At 45.2% G+C, this 15,559-nt stretch overlaps 1 protein-coding gene across 1 annotated transcript in view; it reads right to left on the bottom strand.

Moving 5' to 3' along the window:
* dlg2 (discs, large homolog 2 (Drosophila)) overlaps window positions 1-15,559 on the bottom strand; it is a 293,655-nt gene that overhangs the window by 58,732 nt on the left and 219,364 nt on the right. The window contains exon 13 of the mRNA XM_063203708.1: window positions 15,142-15,201. Coding sequence (XP_063059778.1) covers window positions 15,142-15,201 — 60 coding nt within the window. The remainder of the gene's footprint in view (window positions 1-15,141; window positions 15,202-15,559) is intronic.

Below are 15,559 nucleotides of genomic sequence, written 5' to 3'. Positions count from 1 at the left end.
GCCCAAGGGCGTAACTTTATGCTGACAATTGGGGGGGTCAAGATTTCTATCTAAATGAATTAAATGGCTAAACAGTTTTCTTCAGTATTTGCATGTACAGTTATGTATGTTATGTTACCTGGTCATTTGTGCCTCCTGCGCTGTCTCTCTCTGTACTCTCTCTCCCTGTTTTTGGTCATTCGATTCTCCTTCGCCTCGTTCTCTCCCTCTGTCTTCAACTGATGCACTTCCTCCATCACCTCCTTTCTGTTGCTCAACTGCTACATCTCCTCCGTTGCCTCTCTCCTTCAACTGCTGCACCTCCTCTGACACCTTCATACTCTATCTCTTGAACTGGTTCACCTCCTTTGTCACCTCCTTCTCTCTCCCTCTCATCTGTGCTTCCTCGTCTCTCTCTCTGGACACCCGTCTCTCTCTCATCACCTGTACCTCCTTGGCCTTGGATCTCTCTTTGGTGACCTGCACAATCAAGTTTTTGAACCTGCTATTAAAAAAAACCTCAGTTAATGTTCAAATGGCTGGGCAGCAAACTCACATCAGAGTTTTAGAGAATGCATTTTCCCAATCAGGCTAAAGTCAAGCTGTCAGAAAATCTCCATTTGTAATGTGGCATATAGCAATAAAGCAAAGATGAGTTAATGAATGAATGAATTAATTAAAAACATTCCTACCCTTTGCTTAGTAGGCCTAATTCATATGATCAGAAGAAAGCTACAGTCAGAGATGGTTGATAAAATCTTTGATGCAGTGCCAAATATGAATGACATATCCCAACCATCAATCACTAATCAGGATGCTGCACAAATAGGATCTCTTGTCTGCTGTTCGCCATGTTGTTAATCATATGACCAGAAGAAAGTTGCTGTGGTAGAAATTAAAGTAGCCTGCTGGCTACATAATATCCCATACCCATTATTTATACAATTGACTGTTGTTGTTTTTTTTTTATAACTAAATATACAGTGGCGACTGGCGACAAAAATATTGAGAGGACCTCCTCTGTCTCACTCCAAGCACAGCCACGCATAGTGTCACGCGAGGAAGGAACCCCTTGTCTCCCCAACCCTCTCTCTTCATTACTTCACTGGCGAAACAAACTGTAATCGCTTGGCTGTTGTTGTTGAAAACAAAATATAATGGCACAATACATCTTATTTAAAATGGATGTGTTTACTATTGGTGTCAAAAAACTTACAGGCATTTTGGTTCAGCTGCATTGAACAAGCTTCTCATTTGAAGTGGATACTAGGGAATCACGCAGGCAACTGGACAGGGGGTAACCAAAAACTACTTAAATGACATGAAATAAAACAAACAGACGTCCGATTGCTAGGGTTTCACAAAATGTGTTGGTTTGAGGGAGTAAATATCCCAAGTGCTAGCCATCAACGTCCAAAATAGCCAGCCACGTCCAGTGTTATTGAACTAGCTGTCTGTCGTAACCTAGCATAAAATAGCTATATAACTAACTGACAGGCAGAAAGGCAGTGGTACAATAGGTTCTCAAAACACTCGGAAATAATGTCTCTTGTGCCAAAGACGCATCCACGCATGATCATGTGGCAATTGCAAGTTAAAAGTAGAAAAAAAACAATTGCTCAATACTTGATAAAGCTGATCGCTAATCAGTTTGAATTTGAGATAGTGGAGAAGAGGATTACCCATTGAGAGATTCCCTGATTGTCGCTCCCAACGCAGGACGCTCCCCGGTCGGCTCGCTCCCACTAGTCAGACTATCGATCCCACCGCCATATAACGGAGCTAGTTATCTTTTTGATGTTAGTTTTTTTGTTTCTAACTTTAACCCTAACCTTAACCCTAAACCTAAACCTAACCCTAAATTGCTTGTATGTGGCAGTGTATGATAATACGTGAAATATAATCGGGTGGGACTACACGTCCGGGAGTGATAGAAACACCTGGGACTACACGTCCGGGAGCGATCTCAGTTGGGAGTGTCCATCTACCTCCCCCATTGATTGTACACAACTAACGCAGATTTGGGGAATACCAAGGGGGGCAGGGGGGGTTACATTACAACATGATTAAACATAACTGAACGAAACTATTTTTTACTATTTTACATATAAAATGGGTAAAGTTTGTTCATGCAAGACAAGTACTGTAATTATATAGGGGGGGTTGTACAATTATATAAGGGGGGTTATATTGTCAGGGTTTGAAGTCTGGGGGGGTCAAAACCCCCCTAACCCCCGTGGAAATTACGCCCATGCTCATGCCACTGTCTCAGCAGTGCTGGACTACTGACCTCAGACCAGTGGCAGCAGCACTACAGTTGATGATCCCTGTACTTAGAAGAATTTTACTACTCTTAGTTATAGTAGTACTGTTACTGTGAGCACTATTTTATAGGTGTATTGAAGACTTTGGAAGACTATTTTTGACATTCTTGCAGACTTTTCAGTGAATCTCACTTGTACTTTCAACATCAGTCCACTGCTCTCAGTGCATTACTCCATTTAATTGCATGTACTGCTATGGAGGTTAAAGAACAAGAGGACTAATGAACAAAAAGTACAGATACAGCACAAACACAAAACACAATCACTCCTTCTCGAACTTCATCATGTGGCTGTATTTCTAAAACTTCTAATAAAATCGCAGCAAAGCCATCGTTGTCTGAATTATTATTACAATGTGCCCTTCAACTGCGGTTGGTTTAACCTTTCAAAGGACTTTATCTCCAGTGACCTGTAAGGCCTATGGGGAGCAAACCTTGCATAACATACTTTGCTTAACCGCCCTTTAAAACACACACACACCACAACAACACACTTTCTCCCTCGCTCTCTTTTTTTCTTTCCTTCTTCAAGAGCACCATCATCTCGCTGCCATCTTTAGTGGAAAGTAGATATGACCTGAATCTGATCTCTCTGTCCATGGAGACAGTGCCACTGACAGCTTCGGCTGGGCTCAGGACAAAGTCAAATGAAGAGCCCCCCCACCCAATACATACAATGTAATGAGGACCCAATTCTGGGCACCCTGCTCTCCCTGGGCCCAGGAAGGCCGAATCATATTCCCACACCTGTCGGCTTCTCTGCATGAATCAGCCACTTGGTTCCAGGGGGGGAGTGATCTACTCCTGGCCCCTCTGCGGACCCCGTTGGGGAGGGGGAAGCAGCTGTGTGGTCGCACCTGAGGGAGCTGAAGGTTAGGGCAGCCGGCCCTTGAAAGGCTAAGCAGGGGGTGCGACTGAGCCCCTGTGTGTGTGTGTGTGTGTGTGTGTGTGTGTGTGTGTGTGTGTGTGTGTGTGTGTGTGTGTGTGTGTGTGTGTGTGTGTGTGTGTGTGTGTGTGTGTGCGTGTGTGTATGTGTGTATGTGTGCAGTGTGCATGTGTCCTGAGTAGTAGAGATGTGTATGTATAGGGGTGTGTGCGTGTGTGTGTGCGTGTGAGTTTGTGTGCACAGTGCGTTTGTACCGTATGTGATGGGGGAGCTTGGGGAGAAGTATGAGGTATGAGGTGGAGGTAGAGGGGAAAGAAAGCATTAATCAGCCTACACACACACACACAGAAAAACGCACGCACGCACGCACGCACGCACGCACGCACGCACGCACGCACGCACGCACACACACACACACACACACACACACACACACACACACACACACACACACACACACACACACCCTTCATTCTGCACCCTGTCCGCTACCCTTTACAGTGGCTGTAGCCCAGCGATACGGGAATGGGAATGGAGAGAGGCGGACAGAGGACTGAATTTGTTTTGGTGTGTGCTCGAGTCACAATCCCATTACGCAGTGCCACTCCGAGGAATTCCAATGAGCTCGTGTGCGCTTGTCCTGACTCCTGCCGCTGCGTCGCTAATTCGTCAAGGGTGACTGCGTCTGAGCCGCCGGGGGACTCCGAGACATTTGAGCTAGCGCTGGAAATGCCGAGCGCAGAAAAAAAAGATGGCTTTCATGACAACCTTATAAATTGATGGGAGAAACAAACAAAAACAAACCAACCCAAAAAGTTCAAAGATTCAGCATCATCGCTTGGCCAGGCCTCCCTGGAAGACGAGATATTGTATCTCAATGGGATCTTTCTGGTTGAACACGAGATGGATAAAATAAAAATAAGCAACATTGCACACACTGGCCAAGTTTCTTTTAAACAAACAAAGCAAAACAGCAATCCAAATATTGTGTGGCTGTACTTCTCAAATATTAATTCTTTTGAATAAAGCATGGTGTCTATATTATCATGCCATGGAAACGCCAAAGGACACAAAAGCTTCAACGTTTTATTGCAAGAGTGCAATATATGCAATTTTTTAGGTCTCAGGAGGGTGAGAGCTATGAATATACACTACGTATACTGCACTTCACTCTAGCATGCCATCCATTTCTTAGTCACGTTTTGCAAAGAGGGCTGTAGTTTCAGCCACCAAGCTCTGAGCAGCATCAATAATATAATACAAGCCCAAGTCTGTGATGTGATGCGTGGCAGTCCTCCGCAATGGTTCTTTGACAGCATCGTCACTGGTCGGCCACCTTTAAATGGCGGCAATGCGCCACCGAGGCGGAACGAAAGAACACGATGGCCTGGCACTCTGCATGCATCGTCACGGGCACCACAACCACAACCACATGACCCTCCACCACACGGGACCCTCTCCTTCCTCCTCTTCCTCCTTCTCCTCCACCTCCTCCTCTGCAAGCCTATTCCATTATAGTCCAATCAGCCAGCCCGTCACTCAGTTAGCAGCGGTGTGCCATGTCAACATGCATGGCCCATACTGATCAGCCTGCCACGCCCAGACCACACACCTCAGTGTTTCCCATACATTGAGGAAACTATGGCGGCCCGCCATAGTTTAAATTTGGCCGCCATAGTTTACGAAAATGTAAAAAAAAAAATTTTTTTTTTTTTTTTTTTTTTTTTTACTTTTTTTTAAACTTTTTTTTTTTTAACGATATCCGTTTTTGTTAAAAACGATTTGAATTACGATTTTGAATTTCCTTCGCATTTTCCTCCTGGAGTAAATAGGCCTACATCCTACAGACTGATTAGAAGACAGGTTAGAAGTAGTCCCACGGTAACAGAATGAGGGGAAAGCATTAGGAAGTGACCGTAAGGGTATTACAGTTGATTCATGTGTGCACACATGTAACATCGGGTGAGTAACAGAACATGTGCAACGATGCGTTATGACACGCCGATATGCGAGGATCTTCGTCCAAATCGCTAGTCGCATGCATCATCGCTAACTGCGTTTACATCGCGTGCCGCGTGTAAAGGAAATGTTTGTTGTTGACATGTATGGAATTCACTTCAATTTGTGCTGTTTCTTGCTTCAGTTGTGGACAAAACGATTGCCCAAACTCACAATAGAAAGCCTTTGCTGTGCTATTGCCCCAGAGAGCTGAAAAAAAAACCTTCATAGAAGAAGCCACTCTTAACAGGGGTGTTAACCAATCCAATGAGTCTCTCTCTCTCTCTCTCTCTCTCTCTCTCTCTCTCTCTCTCTCTCTCTCTCTCATAGTAGCCTACTATTTAGCCATAACAAATGGTGAATTTCTGAGCCCTTTTAATTTGTAGCCTATACCACTGAAGGCATGATAATGCTTCATCATATTTTAGAAATAGGGCCTATGTGCCTTTTATATACCAAATGTCATTTTGAAATTGTTTCAGTTGTTAATGACTCGTGTATGACTGAAATTATCTCTGCATACTATCAGTGCTGCATTGCTTTGTAAAGATAGGCTATTCAACACACTTTAAAAACACACTGAAAAAGATACGGGCCATAGTAGCCTCCTTAAAAACATTTTGTTCAATAATAATGGTGATTAATAATGGTGGTCTTAAATTTTCATACTGACATCCTTAAATTTGACTTGGTAGGTCACGCAGACCCATCAACTTCAAAAGTAGATCTTGGTTAAAAAAAGGTTGGGCACCCCTGCTATAGAGAGAACCACAAGTGCTTGAAAGACAGGGATCAAAAGCCTAGTCAAGTTGTTGTAGTTAACTTGGGTTTGGGAGCAACATAAAAAACCTTCAGAGGTGGGACAGTTGGGATGAGTTTACTAACACTCCCTAGGCTTTGTTTTACAGTTGTAATGAGTTTGGTGACAGACATGACACAGCAGAGGAGACATCGGGCTGCATATAGAAATGAATGTGTAATGAATGTGAATATAGATATAAATGTGTAATATGTTGTTCAGCCCTTTTAATGGGAGGAATTTGGAAAAAACTGGCCCTGTGACCAGCACCCCTCATGAAGAATGTGTACGCCTACAGATATGTGTGGGGGAAAAGGCATAGCCTACCCTCTAAGACCCTTTTTGTCTATGCGTTAACAATTTCACAGTGCTCTTAAATTCTTATCTCTACTCCTATTTTGTTTTATTATTGTTCCCCAGACCCCTGCATGAGGGACGAATGAAACTGTGTTGTAAACAGAAATTATTCACTGTACTGCATTTTTTGACAATGACAATGTACTACTATTATACGTCATACGTTACGTTATACGTTATAAGTCATGGGTAAAATCTTATGTAGCCTTAATTCTCAAAATATAAATGGTTGAAATATAGGCACAGGCCTACAGTTTCTCCATGCGCCAATGTCATACTGTAGTCATTGTTTTGCCGTTTTGCATTTACGCTGCAAGAATACAAACCCCCCCCCCCCCCCCCCCCCCCAAAGGCCCGCGTGAGAACTACACCCCCCCCCCCCCCCCCCCCCGGACAAAATAAACCCCGGCTGCCCCCATAGTTTCCAAAATTTCTGTGGGAAACACTGCACCTACTACCTAGCCATCCACTGGGGCACTGGTACCCTGTATGGAGAGGAGAGGAGAAGAGAGGAGAGGAGAGGAGAGGAGAGGAGAGGAGAGGAGAGGAGAGGAGAGGAGAGGAGAAGAGAGGAGAGGAGAGGAGACGAGAGGAGAGGGCATGGAGTAAAGGAGAGGACAGGGAAGGAGAGGTGAGAGTTGAGAGGGGAAGTGGAAAGGAGAGGAAATGATAGGAGAGAATAGGAGAGCGGTGAAGAGGGGAGATGGGAGGAGAGGAGAGCAAGAGGAGAGGAGAGGGGAGGAGAGGAGGTGATAGGATATGAGTATTGAAGAGGAGAAGAGGAGAATAGGAGTGGAAGTAGAAGAGAGGAGAGAGAAGGAGAGAGGAAAGGAGAGGGGAGAAGTGAAGGGGAGGGGAGAAAAGGAGGGAGAGGAGTTGAGATAAGGGTAGAGTAGAGAATAGCAGAGAAGAGAGAGGGAGGAGAGTAGGGGAGAGGCAAGATGGGGAGTGAAGAGAAAAGAGGAGATGATAGGACAGGATAGGACAGGAGTGGAGAGAGGAGAGTAGAGGCGAGGCTAGCAGTGGCCTTGCTTGCCTGAGCGCAAAGGCCTGTCTCCCCAGCGACAGCCCTGAATAACACAACACCCTCAGAGGGAAGCTACCGTGCTACTTTCACACATGCATGGGAGGAGGAAGAGGAGGATGAGGAGGAGGAGGAGGAGGAGGAGGAGGAGGAGGAAGATGGTGGTGAGGAGAGTGAAGAGGGGGAAAGAGGAGAAGGAGGAAGGGGGAGGAGGTGGGGGTGGAGATGGAGAAACAGAGGGAAGAAGAGAAGGAGGAGGAGGGAGGAAGAGAGGGAAAAGAGGAGGAAGAGAAGGAGGAAGATGGTCAAAAAGAGGGGGATGATATCAGGAGAAAAAGGTGGAGAGGAGTATTGGCCTTGCCTGCAGCATAAAGACCAGCTAAACAAAATATGCATTGCTGTGCACGACCTACATACCCTGGCTCTGTTGAGGATGAATGTTTAAAAGAGTGACATGTTGGAGATAGAGTGAGGAGAAGAGGGAAGGGTGGACATAGAGTCTGGGAGAGAGAGAAATATGGGGGAAAGTAGAATGTGGAAGGCAAGAAGGGTGAGAAAGAGCGAAGTAAGGAGAGAGAGAGAGAGAGAGAGAGAGAGAGAGAGAGAGAGAGAGAGAGAGAGAGAGAGAGAGAGAGAGAGAGAGATAGAGAGAGAGAGATGGAGGAGGGCAGGTGGGTAGAAAAATAAGGGGCGGGGGGAGTAAGGTAAAAGTAAGGTGAAAGGAAAAGAGTGGGAAAAAGACGTCGGGAGCAGGAAAGATAATCAGGGAGAGGAAAAAAGAAAGGGAGACAGAAACAAAGAAAACAAAAGGGGGGGGGAGAAAGAAAGAGAGAGAGAGAGAGAGAGAGAGAGAGAGAGAGAGAGAGAGAGAGAGAGAGAGAGAGAGAGAGAGAGATGTACTGAGGGTGTAACTATACAGTGAAAATGTGAGTTTCAGGCCCCGGGTTTCCAGCTGACACAGCTGTGTTACTGTATGACATCATTGGCCACACACCTGAACAGCTGAGTGTGAATCAGCTCGGGGGCTGCCTGGCCAGGCAGCACACAACCAGACACTGAACTGGCTCAATGCCCAGTGTTCTAACCTTGCTAGGATGTTAAACGACCAGTGATTGGATACTCCACGGAGGTCACCAAAGAGTATCCAATCACTGGGCGTTTCACGTCCAAACAAGGCTAGAACACTGGGCATTGAGATAGGGCCACAGTCAGCATTGGGCATCTTTGATTTCGCTAAATCCAACTGACACTGACTGTTTAATAGCAACAATAGATACTGATTATTGATTATAGACAACCAGCCACTGAACTGGGGTAGTCACACTCAGCACTGGGCATCTTTGATTTCACTAATTCCAATAGTAATAAGTAAAATTATTGATTATAGACAACCAGCCACTGAACTGGGCCAGTCACAGTCAGCACTGGGCATCTTTGATTTCACTAAATCCAACTGACACTGACTGTTTAAAAGCAACAATAGATACTGATAATTGATTACAGACAACCAGCCACTGAACTGGGCTAGTCACAGTCAGTCTTATGAATCTTTAATTTAGCTAAATCCAACTGCCACTGAATAGTTGAGGGCAGCAATAGATATTATAGATTATAGACAACCAGCGCCTGTACTGGGAGAGCCACCGTCAGTAGCACTGCTCCTCTCTGATTTTGCTAAACCCAAATGACACTGAATATTTGGAAGTATTGCTTCGATTTGATATCTATTATCAATCACCGGTAGTAATATTGAAATAAAGATAGTAAAATATTGATTGGTCTTTTTATTTTCTGCCAAGATAGCACCACCAAAACCATACCAGCCTGTTTGACCGGCCAGTATAAAGCAAAATGAAGGACATTTTGTCACCTTCACAGCTCACATACTGTAGTTGCTACACTTTCCCTTTGTAAGGGAGAAGAATAGTAATCAGACTGCAAAGTCTACTTCCTCCAGGGACATCACAAGAGAAATCGTGACTAAAAGTCTAACAGACCACACACCACCTGATGTGCAAATGCCAAGTGCCTTTGACAGTCTCAGCATGAGGTGGGTGCAAAGCAAACACACACAGGTGGTTCAGCCCCCACACAGCCTTCACACAAGAGGGGACATCTTGACACTAGGGGTGGATTCCAATATGCAGACTTCCGTCCTTGCTTGCTGACTTGTCTGCTTGTGACCTCATGATGACGTCACCGACGACAGAAAATTAATTAAATATCTTGCAAAAGCACAATTCTAATGTAATTTCTTCATTTACAATCAGGATGGTGAATGAAGAACAGTCCCCCAAAAATTGTTTTGGCTAGGCTGACAGCCGGGAAACTTTACCGTGTTTTCCACGGAGGCAGGGCGTCAGCAAAATGCGAGGCCACGAGCACAAGTGGAGGACGCAAGTCTGCATAGGGCACCCTAGGCTTCGGCCTCTTTGAGGCTCAGAGGCATATTGACCACTGTCAGCCATCGGAATCATTTCATAATGTAAAAAATATACGTATATAGACGCACACACTAATACAGGCGGCCCAGGACCTCACATGTAGGGGGTATCTTCAGACAGACTAGGCCTCAGCATCTTTAAGGGCTCAGTGGAAGATCGATCATTGTCCTCAATTTCATCATCTGAATGATTCCATAATGTAAACAGTCTCAGATGAAGAGAGAGTGCCAAAGCTCACTTTGCCAACTCATGCCTCAAGAGCAGTAGGATAGGGGTAAGGGGTGGGGGTGCCGTGCGGAGCGGTGCGGTGCGAGGTGGGGGTTCTGCATTGATGAGTGCGTTATGAGATCTGGCGGCGGAGACAGACAAGCTGCGGTGGGGTGCAATTGGCTGGCCTTTTGGCGGCGGTTCATGTCGATACAGTGACTTTAAGACCGTCTTGTCCTCCCTTCACCCCCCGCTGTGCTGTGAGCTTTCTAATCAGGGAATGGATCGGGCTGAATGACGGACAGCCAGCCAGCCACCGTCAATGTAATATGCTGAGCCAGTCCTCCAGGTACTGCTGAAGACAAACTGAGTACTGAGTTGACAACCTGCATACACTTGACGTTTTAAGGAATTTTTCTAGGTGCGGCCCAGTAAATGGTTATGACTCATATGACATCTATCTATCAGAGCATTACGAGATATGACGCACGCGGGCCCATTTGAACTGAAACTTAGCACTTACGGGAAGGGGGAAAGCACGGCAGCAAAATAAAAAATCCAACTACCGGTACTCTCTCTACAGGAATGTGTCCTCTGGTGTAAAGACTCTGCTGAGGGGGTGTCTGGGGGGCTTATGGAGACAGTTTAATTATTTCCCAGTTCACTGGAGCAGATTGATCACAACAGTATAGCTGTCTGTGTTATAATTGGATTAGAAACGGGGAACTAACCAGCTATGCGCTTATTCGTTCGTTCGTTCGGATCCTGCCTCTGTGGGCAGGGGGGGGGTACATTATATTACAATAACAAACGTGTCCCCTCGGATGATTGGCCAATGGGATAACGGGGTGTACCCAGATCACTAAGATGCAGAGACCAGTCATGCTGGCTTAAAGAGAGAACACAACATCACAGAGTACCTACCAGCTACAGTATAATTACTGAGTCTTATCATTTGACCAAACGCAAACCAGGCTTTTTTAAACTGACAACACTACAGTGCGCCCCTTAAATGACAAGTTGTAAGAAAGTTTTGGGAATTGAGCACACTTTGCTCTTTCTTTGAAGAGCTTCATCAGTTCTGACGCAATGTTGCACTGACAATGTCTTTGGAGAAGGGTTGAAATGAATTCAAACTCCAAGAAATGTATCCAATTGTCTACAACTAGATGAATGAGAATCTTCAAAGACGCATTACATTTTACTATACAGTATGTGCGAGAGAATAAAGATCAAATATGCTATCGCTAAAAGTGTTCAGACATCTAGTGTCAGAAACCACATCACGAGGCATCATATAATGAGGCAAGCGCCATACTGAGACTCTATATTACTGCCCTGCACTCCTGCTGTCTCGTCCTGATCTATGTTTTCTGCTTTATTGCTAAAGCCAGTGGACACTGAAACACTGACGGCAATGTCACAACCAATACGTCTTCTGTTTGCTTCGCACTGACGTAGGTCGTAAACCAGACTTGCGAACAATACAATCCAAAACAGGCACATCCAACAGAAGCTATCTATACTATTCACCTGGCAGAGAGGCGCCGGTGGTCCATTGCTTTCAGTGACACTAGGATGTACAGTATGCACATTCAAGACACACCCACACCCACACAAACACACAAGCAGGCGTGCGCATGCCCGCACACACACACACACACACACACACACACACACACACACACACACACACACACACACACACACACACACACACACACACACACACACACACACACACACACACGCACACACACACGCAAAACCTGTCAGTGCCATGTCATAAATTATCATGACACAGAATTGGAGGGATAAAAAGTCCAGTCAGTGCCAACCAATCAAACTAGAGTATCAGCAAGGGCAGGGCTGTTATTCCCATGTTCTCTGACATCGGGAAACATGTCAAAACCGCCATTATGAATCACAGCATGTGGCTTTGAGGATTAAAAAAAAAAATCTCTCGTTTGCAGCTGATGCAATACATAATATATACACAAAATACACAATGTCAAAGTACAAAAAATACACAATAATAACCGTAACACTTGCTTTTTTTGACGATGTGCGATACTAATACAACAGCACTTCATTACTTTCACCAAGAAATACTTTGTACAGTAGATTGCGAGTTGGGGTTTGAGGATGGATTGCAGGCTCATGCCAAATAAATAAATAAATAAAATTATAATCAATCAGATGGAGGAATCACTTAACATGGCGGCACGGCCACAGGCAAAATTCCAAATGGTCATGACCTTGAATAAGCACCTGTCAATATGCATCAACACACCACACCAGCAGCCAAACAATGACACAGCACAAGCTAATGAGCTGCGGACAGCATTAGCTCAACACACAGACACACACACACACACAGACACACACACACAGACACACACACACACACACACAGACACACACACACACACACACACACACACACACACACACACACACACACACACACACACACACACACACACACGGAAACACTTACACTAAACATTTCATGCATTAGGTCATTGGAATTCAGTTGTATGTAACTGCATGTAACTGCTTTTTGTACCTGACCGTATTTACATTGAACATCTCATGCATTACAGGATTTACATGTGTTGCATACATACAGTACAATATACAGCACTCGTGTATATATATATATTTTATATTGTTTTTTTTCCTTCAATTTATTGAATTACACCTCTGAGCACTGATGATTACATCACGTCCAATTCGAGGAACACTTGGATTATTTGGATAGTCCACCTCATGAGACTATGGAGATTGTTTGGCAAATATAGTCTAGTCATCTTAAAATTTGGCAATTTACTACATTTTGAAGTAATCTTCAATTGCCTGTACAACATACAGCACTGTGTATTGATGTAACGTTACTATCCAAATCAAGAGGGCCTGGGGCCCCATCTCAAACATCCACTTGTTCACTATGTAGTGTTGAATTGGTGAATTGATGACATAATGCAGTACAAAGTGAACAGGGGGACATTTCAGACTTAAAGACATCACGTCCTCTGCTGAGCCAGATGGCTCAGTAATGGGGGATGTGTACATGCAGGGGAGCCAGTGAAGGGACTGGGGCAGCAAGCAGGCAGTGAGGGGGCATTCAGACTGGAAGTGCTACTCTTCCACCTCCAAAGCACGACAGTCATTGCGTCTGTGAAGAGTTTAGCTGTAGGAAATGGGATCTATTTTTTTTAGGTTTTCATAACTGACTTGAAGGAAGTTGCCTACAACTTAACTCTTTCAAAAAATTGAATGCAGCACCAACTGGCAACATAAAAAAGCAACACAGTCTGAATGGCCCCTACGGTGAGGAGGTGATTTGAGGGGCTTTGGGATGACAGGGCTAATAGTGATGGTGAACAAGGTGATGGGAGGTGATGGGAGGTGATGGAGGCGGTGAAAGGGGAGGAGGAGAAGGAGGTGGTGGTGGTGGTGCAGTACCTTGTGACCTCGGAGTCGGGGAGTAGACCTAAGTGGAAGTGAGGGAAGGGGATGGAGTGCTCCAGGGGGGAATAGAGGCGGGGAGAAGGTGCACGCTCACACAGTTTGTTCACAGTGCTGTAAACGGGCTCGGGAGGCCTGGGGGACAAGAGAAGCAGACAGGAGAGCGAGAGCAAGAGCAAGAGCAAGAGCAGAGCAGAGCAGAGCAGCAAGACAGGGGGCAGAGAGAGAGAGAGAGAGAGAGAGAGAGAGAGAGAGAGAGAGAGAGAGAGAGAGAGAGAGAGAGAGAGAGAGAGAGAGAGAGAGAGAGAGAGAGAGAATGAAAATGAAAATGCAAAGCATTTTGAAGATAGAGAAAGAGAGTCAGAGAGACGTAGAGAGAAAAAGAGGGGGAGAGAGAGAGCGGTTCAGTGGTTAATGTCACTTGTGCAGAGAGTGCAAGAGATCACAGGCAAGAAGAGCAGGAGGGAAGAGGGGTGTGGGGGGTAGTGGGGGTGTACCTGCAGTGTGGGCACAGCAAGAAGAGAATGCTAGTTCATCATTAGTAAATGAGGGCACTGCAAGGAAAGCTGGTGTTATGTTACTGGTGTCATGGGAATATATTTTCTTGTACAGTACACACTATACAGTGCCGTCTCTCTCTCTTTCTCTCTCTCTAAGGTGGGGCCTTCTCTCTCAGCTCATGTGCAATCTGCATCCATCCATCTTGTGTTTTGAAAGTGAAGTGAAAGCTATGGAGATATTTCTGGATCAAAGAATCCAGAATGGGGACATCTCAAAGGGCTTTACATCAGCACCTACTTACCTTCTTTCATCATCCAAACGGTAGTAAAAAAAAACACCCTAACCCTCCCCCCCCCCCCCCCCTCCCCCCCCCCCCCCCCCCCCCCCCCCCCCCCCCCCCCCCCCCCCCCCCCCCCCCCCCCCCCCCCCCCCCCCCCCCCCCCCCCCCCCCCAAAAAAAAAACCTGCTTATTGAGTCGCAATACCTGTGACAGGAACCTAAAAGAAAACTAGTCAGGGAAAATATTTGGGTCTGCCCAACTCAAAACATCCAGATCTTATTAGGCTGACTGACCTTTTCAATGAATTAGCTCCAGCGTTTGGGGACACCTGAACCAGAAACTGTGTGTGTGTGTGTGTGTGTGTGTGTGTGTGTGTGTGCGTGCGTGCGTGCGTGCGTACGTGCGTGCGTGCGTGCGTGTGTGTGTGTGTGTGTGTGCGTGCGTATGTGCGCGTGTTTCAAAAAGGCTAAATGTTGACGACCTTACAGTCTTGTGTGTACCCACTACCCAGGTAAACAAAAGTATTCTTCCAAATCTTTCTATCGCATCGGAACAGCACCCATCCTCTTAACACACTCTATGAAGTTTTCTGCCGAATGTTAAACTTATCCATCCCTTGATGGAGGCACTTCGTGAAAAAAATATATCAACGTTTTCTCAACATGCTAATAATTAATTAAATTCAAAAGAAAATGGATAGTTCCTTTATATTTGACAGCTGCTAGTGCAGTCATTGACAAAAAGGGCAAATCAGTCTCCAAATCCTCCGTGTGAAATCACAAAGACACAGCACAGGTTAAACTCACACAGCCTTTGACTACTGTAAGCATAAGTCTTCACAGAGTTCTCTCTTTTCCCAAATAAACTCTCACCTCAACTGGAAGTGTTGGGGCTCAAACCTGTGACCCTCCCCATCATCTAACGAGGGATTTCTGATTGGAGGGAAAAGACGTCATTCAATACAAACAACCAATGATGTCTATGATATTGATAGTATTGAAAAAAAATTGAAACTGCAATAAAATTACTTTAAATATTTGTTTAACAATATGAACAAAATGTGTGTAGAATTAATTTGACAAGACTGACATTAAACATCTGGACAAGTCACAGAAGACCACAAGTAATGCGACGAGACCACACACAACGTCTGGGTTTGACAATCAAAGAGATTGACATACACTGAAACCAAAAGACAGACCACATGCCAATAAAATGGTTCCACCCTTTCAAGTTATCGATTAAGATATGCTCTTCACCAACCATATTCTATAGCTACAGAGACATTTA

The sequence above is a fragment of the Engraulis encrasicolus genome, chromosome 7, assembly GCF_034702125.1.
Source record: "Engraulis encrasicolus isolate BLACKSEA-1 chromosome 7, IST_EnEncr_1.0, whole genome shotgun sequence".
In the NCBI taxonomy this organism is placed as follows: domain Eukaryota; kingdom Metazoa; phylum Chordata; class Actinopteri; order Clupeiformes; family Engraulidae; genus Engraulis; species Engraulis encrasicolus.
Note: the sequence above shows the minus strand (reverse complement) of the source record. Positions and strands in the feature narration are given on the sequence as shown.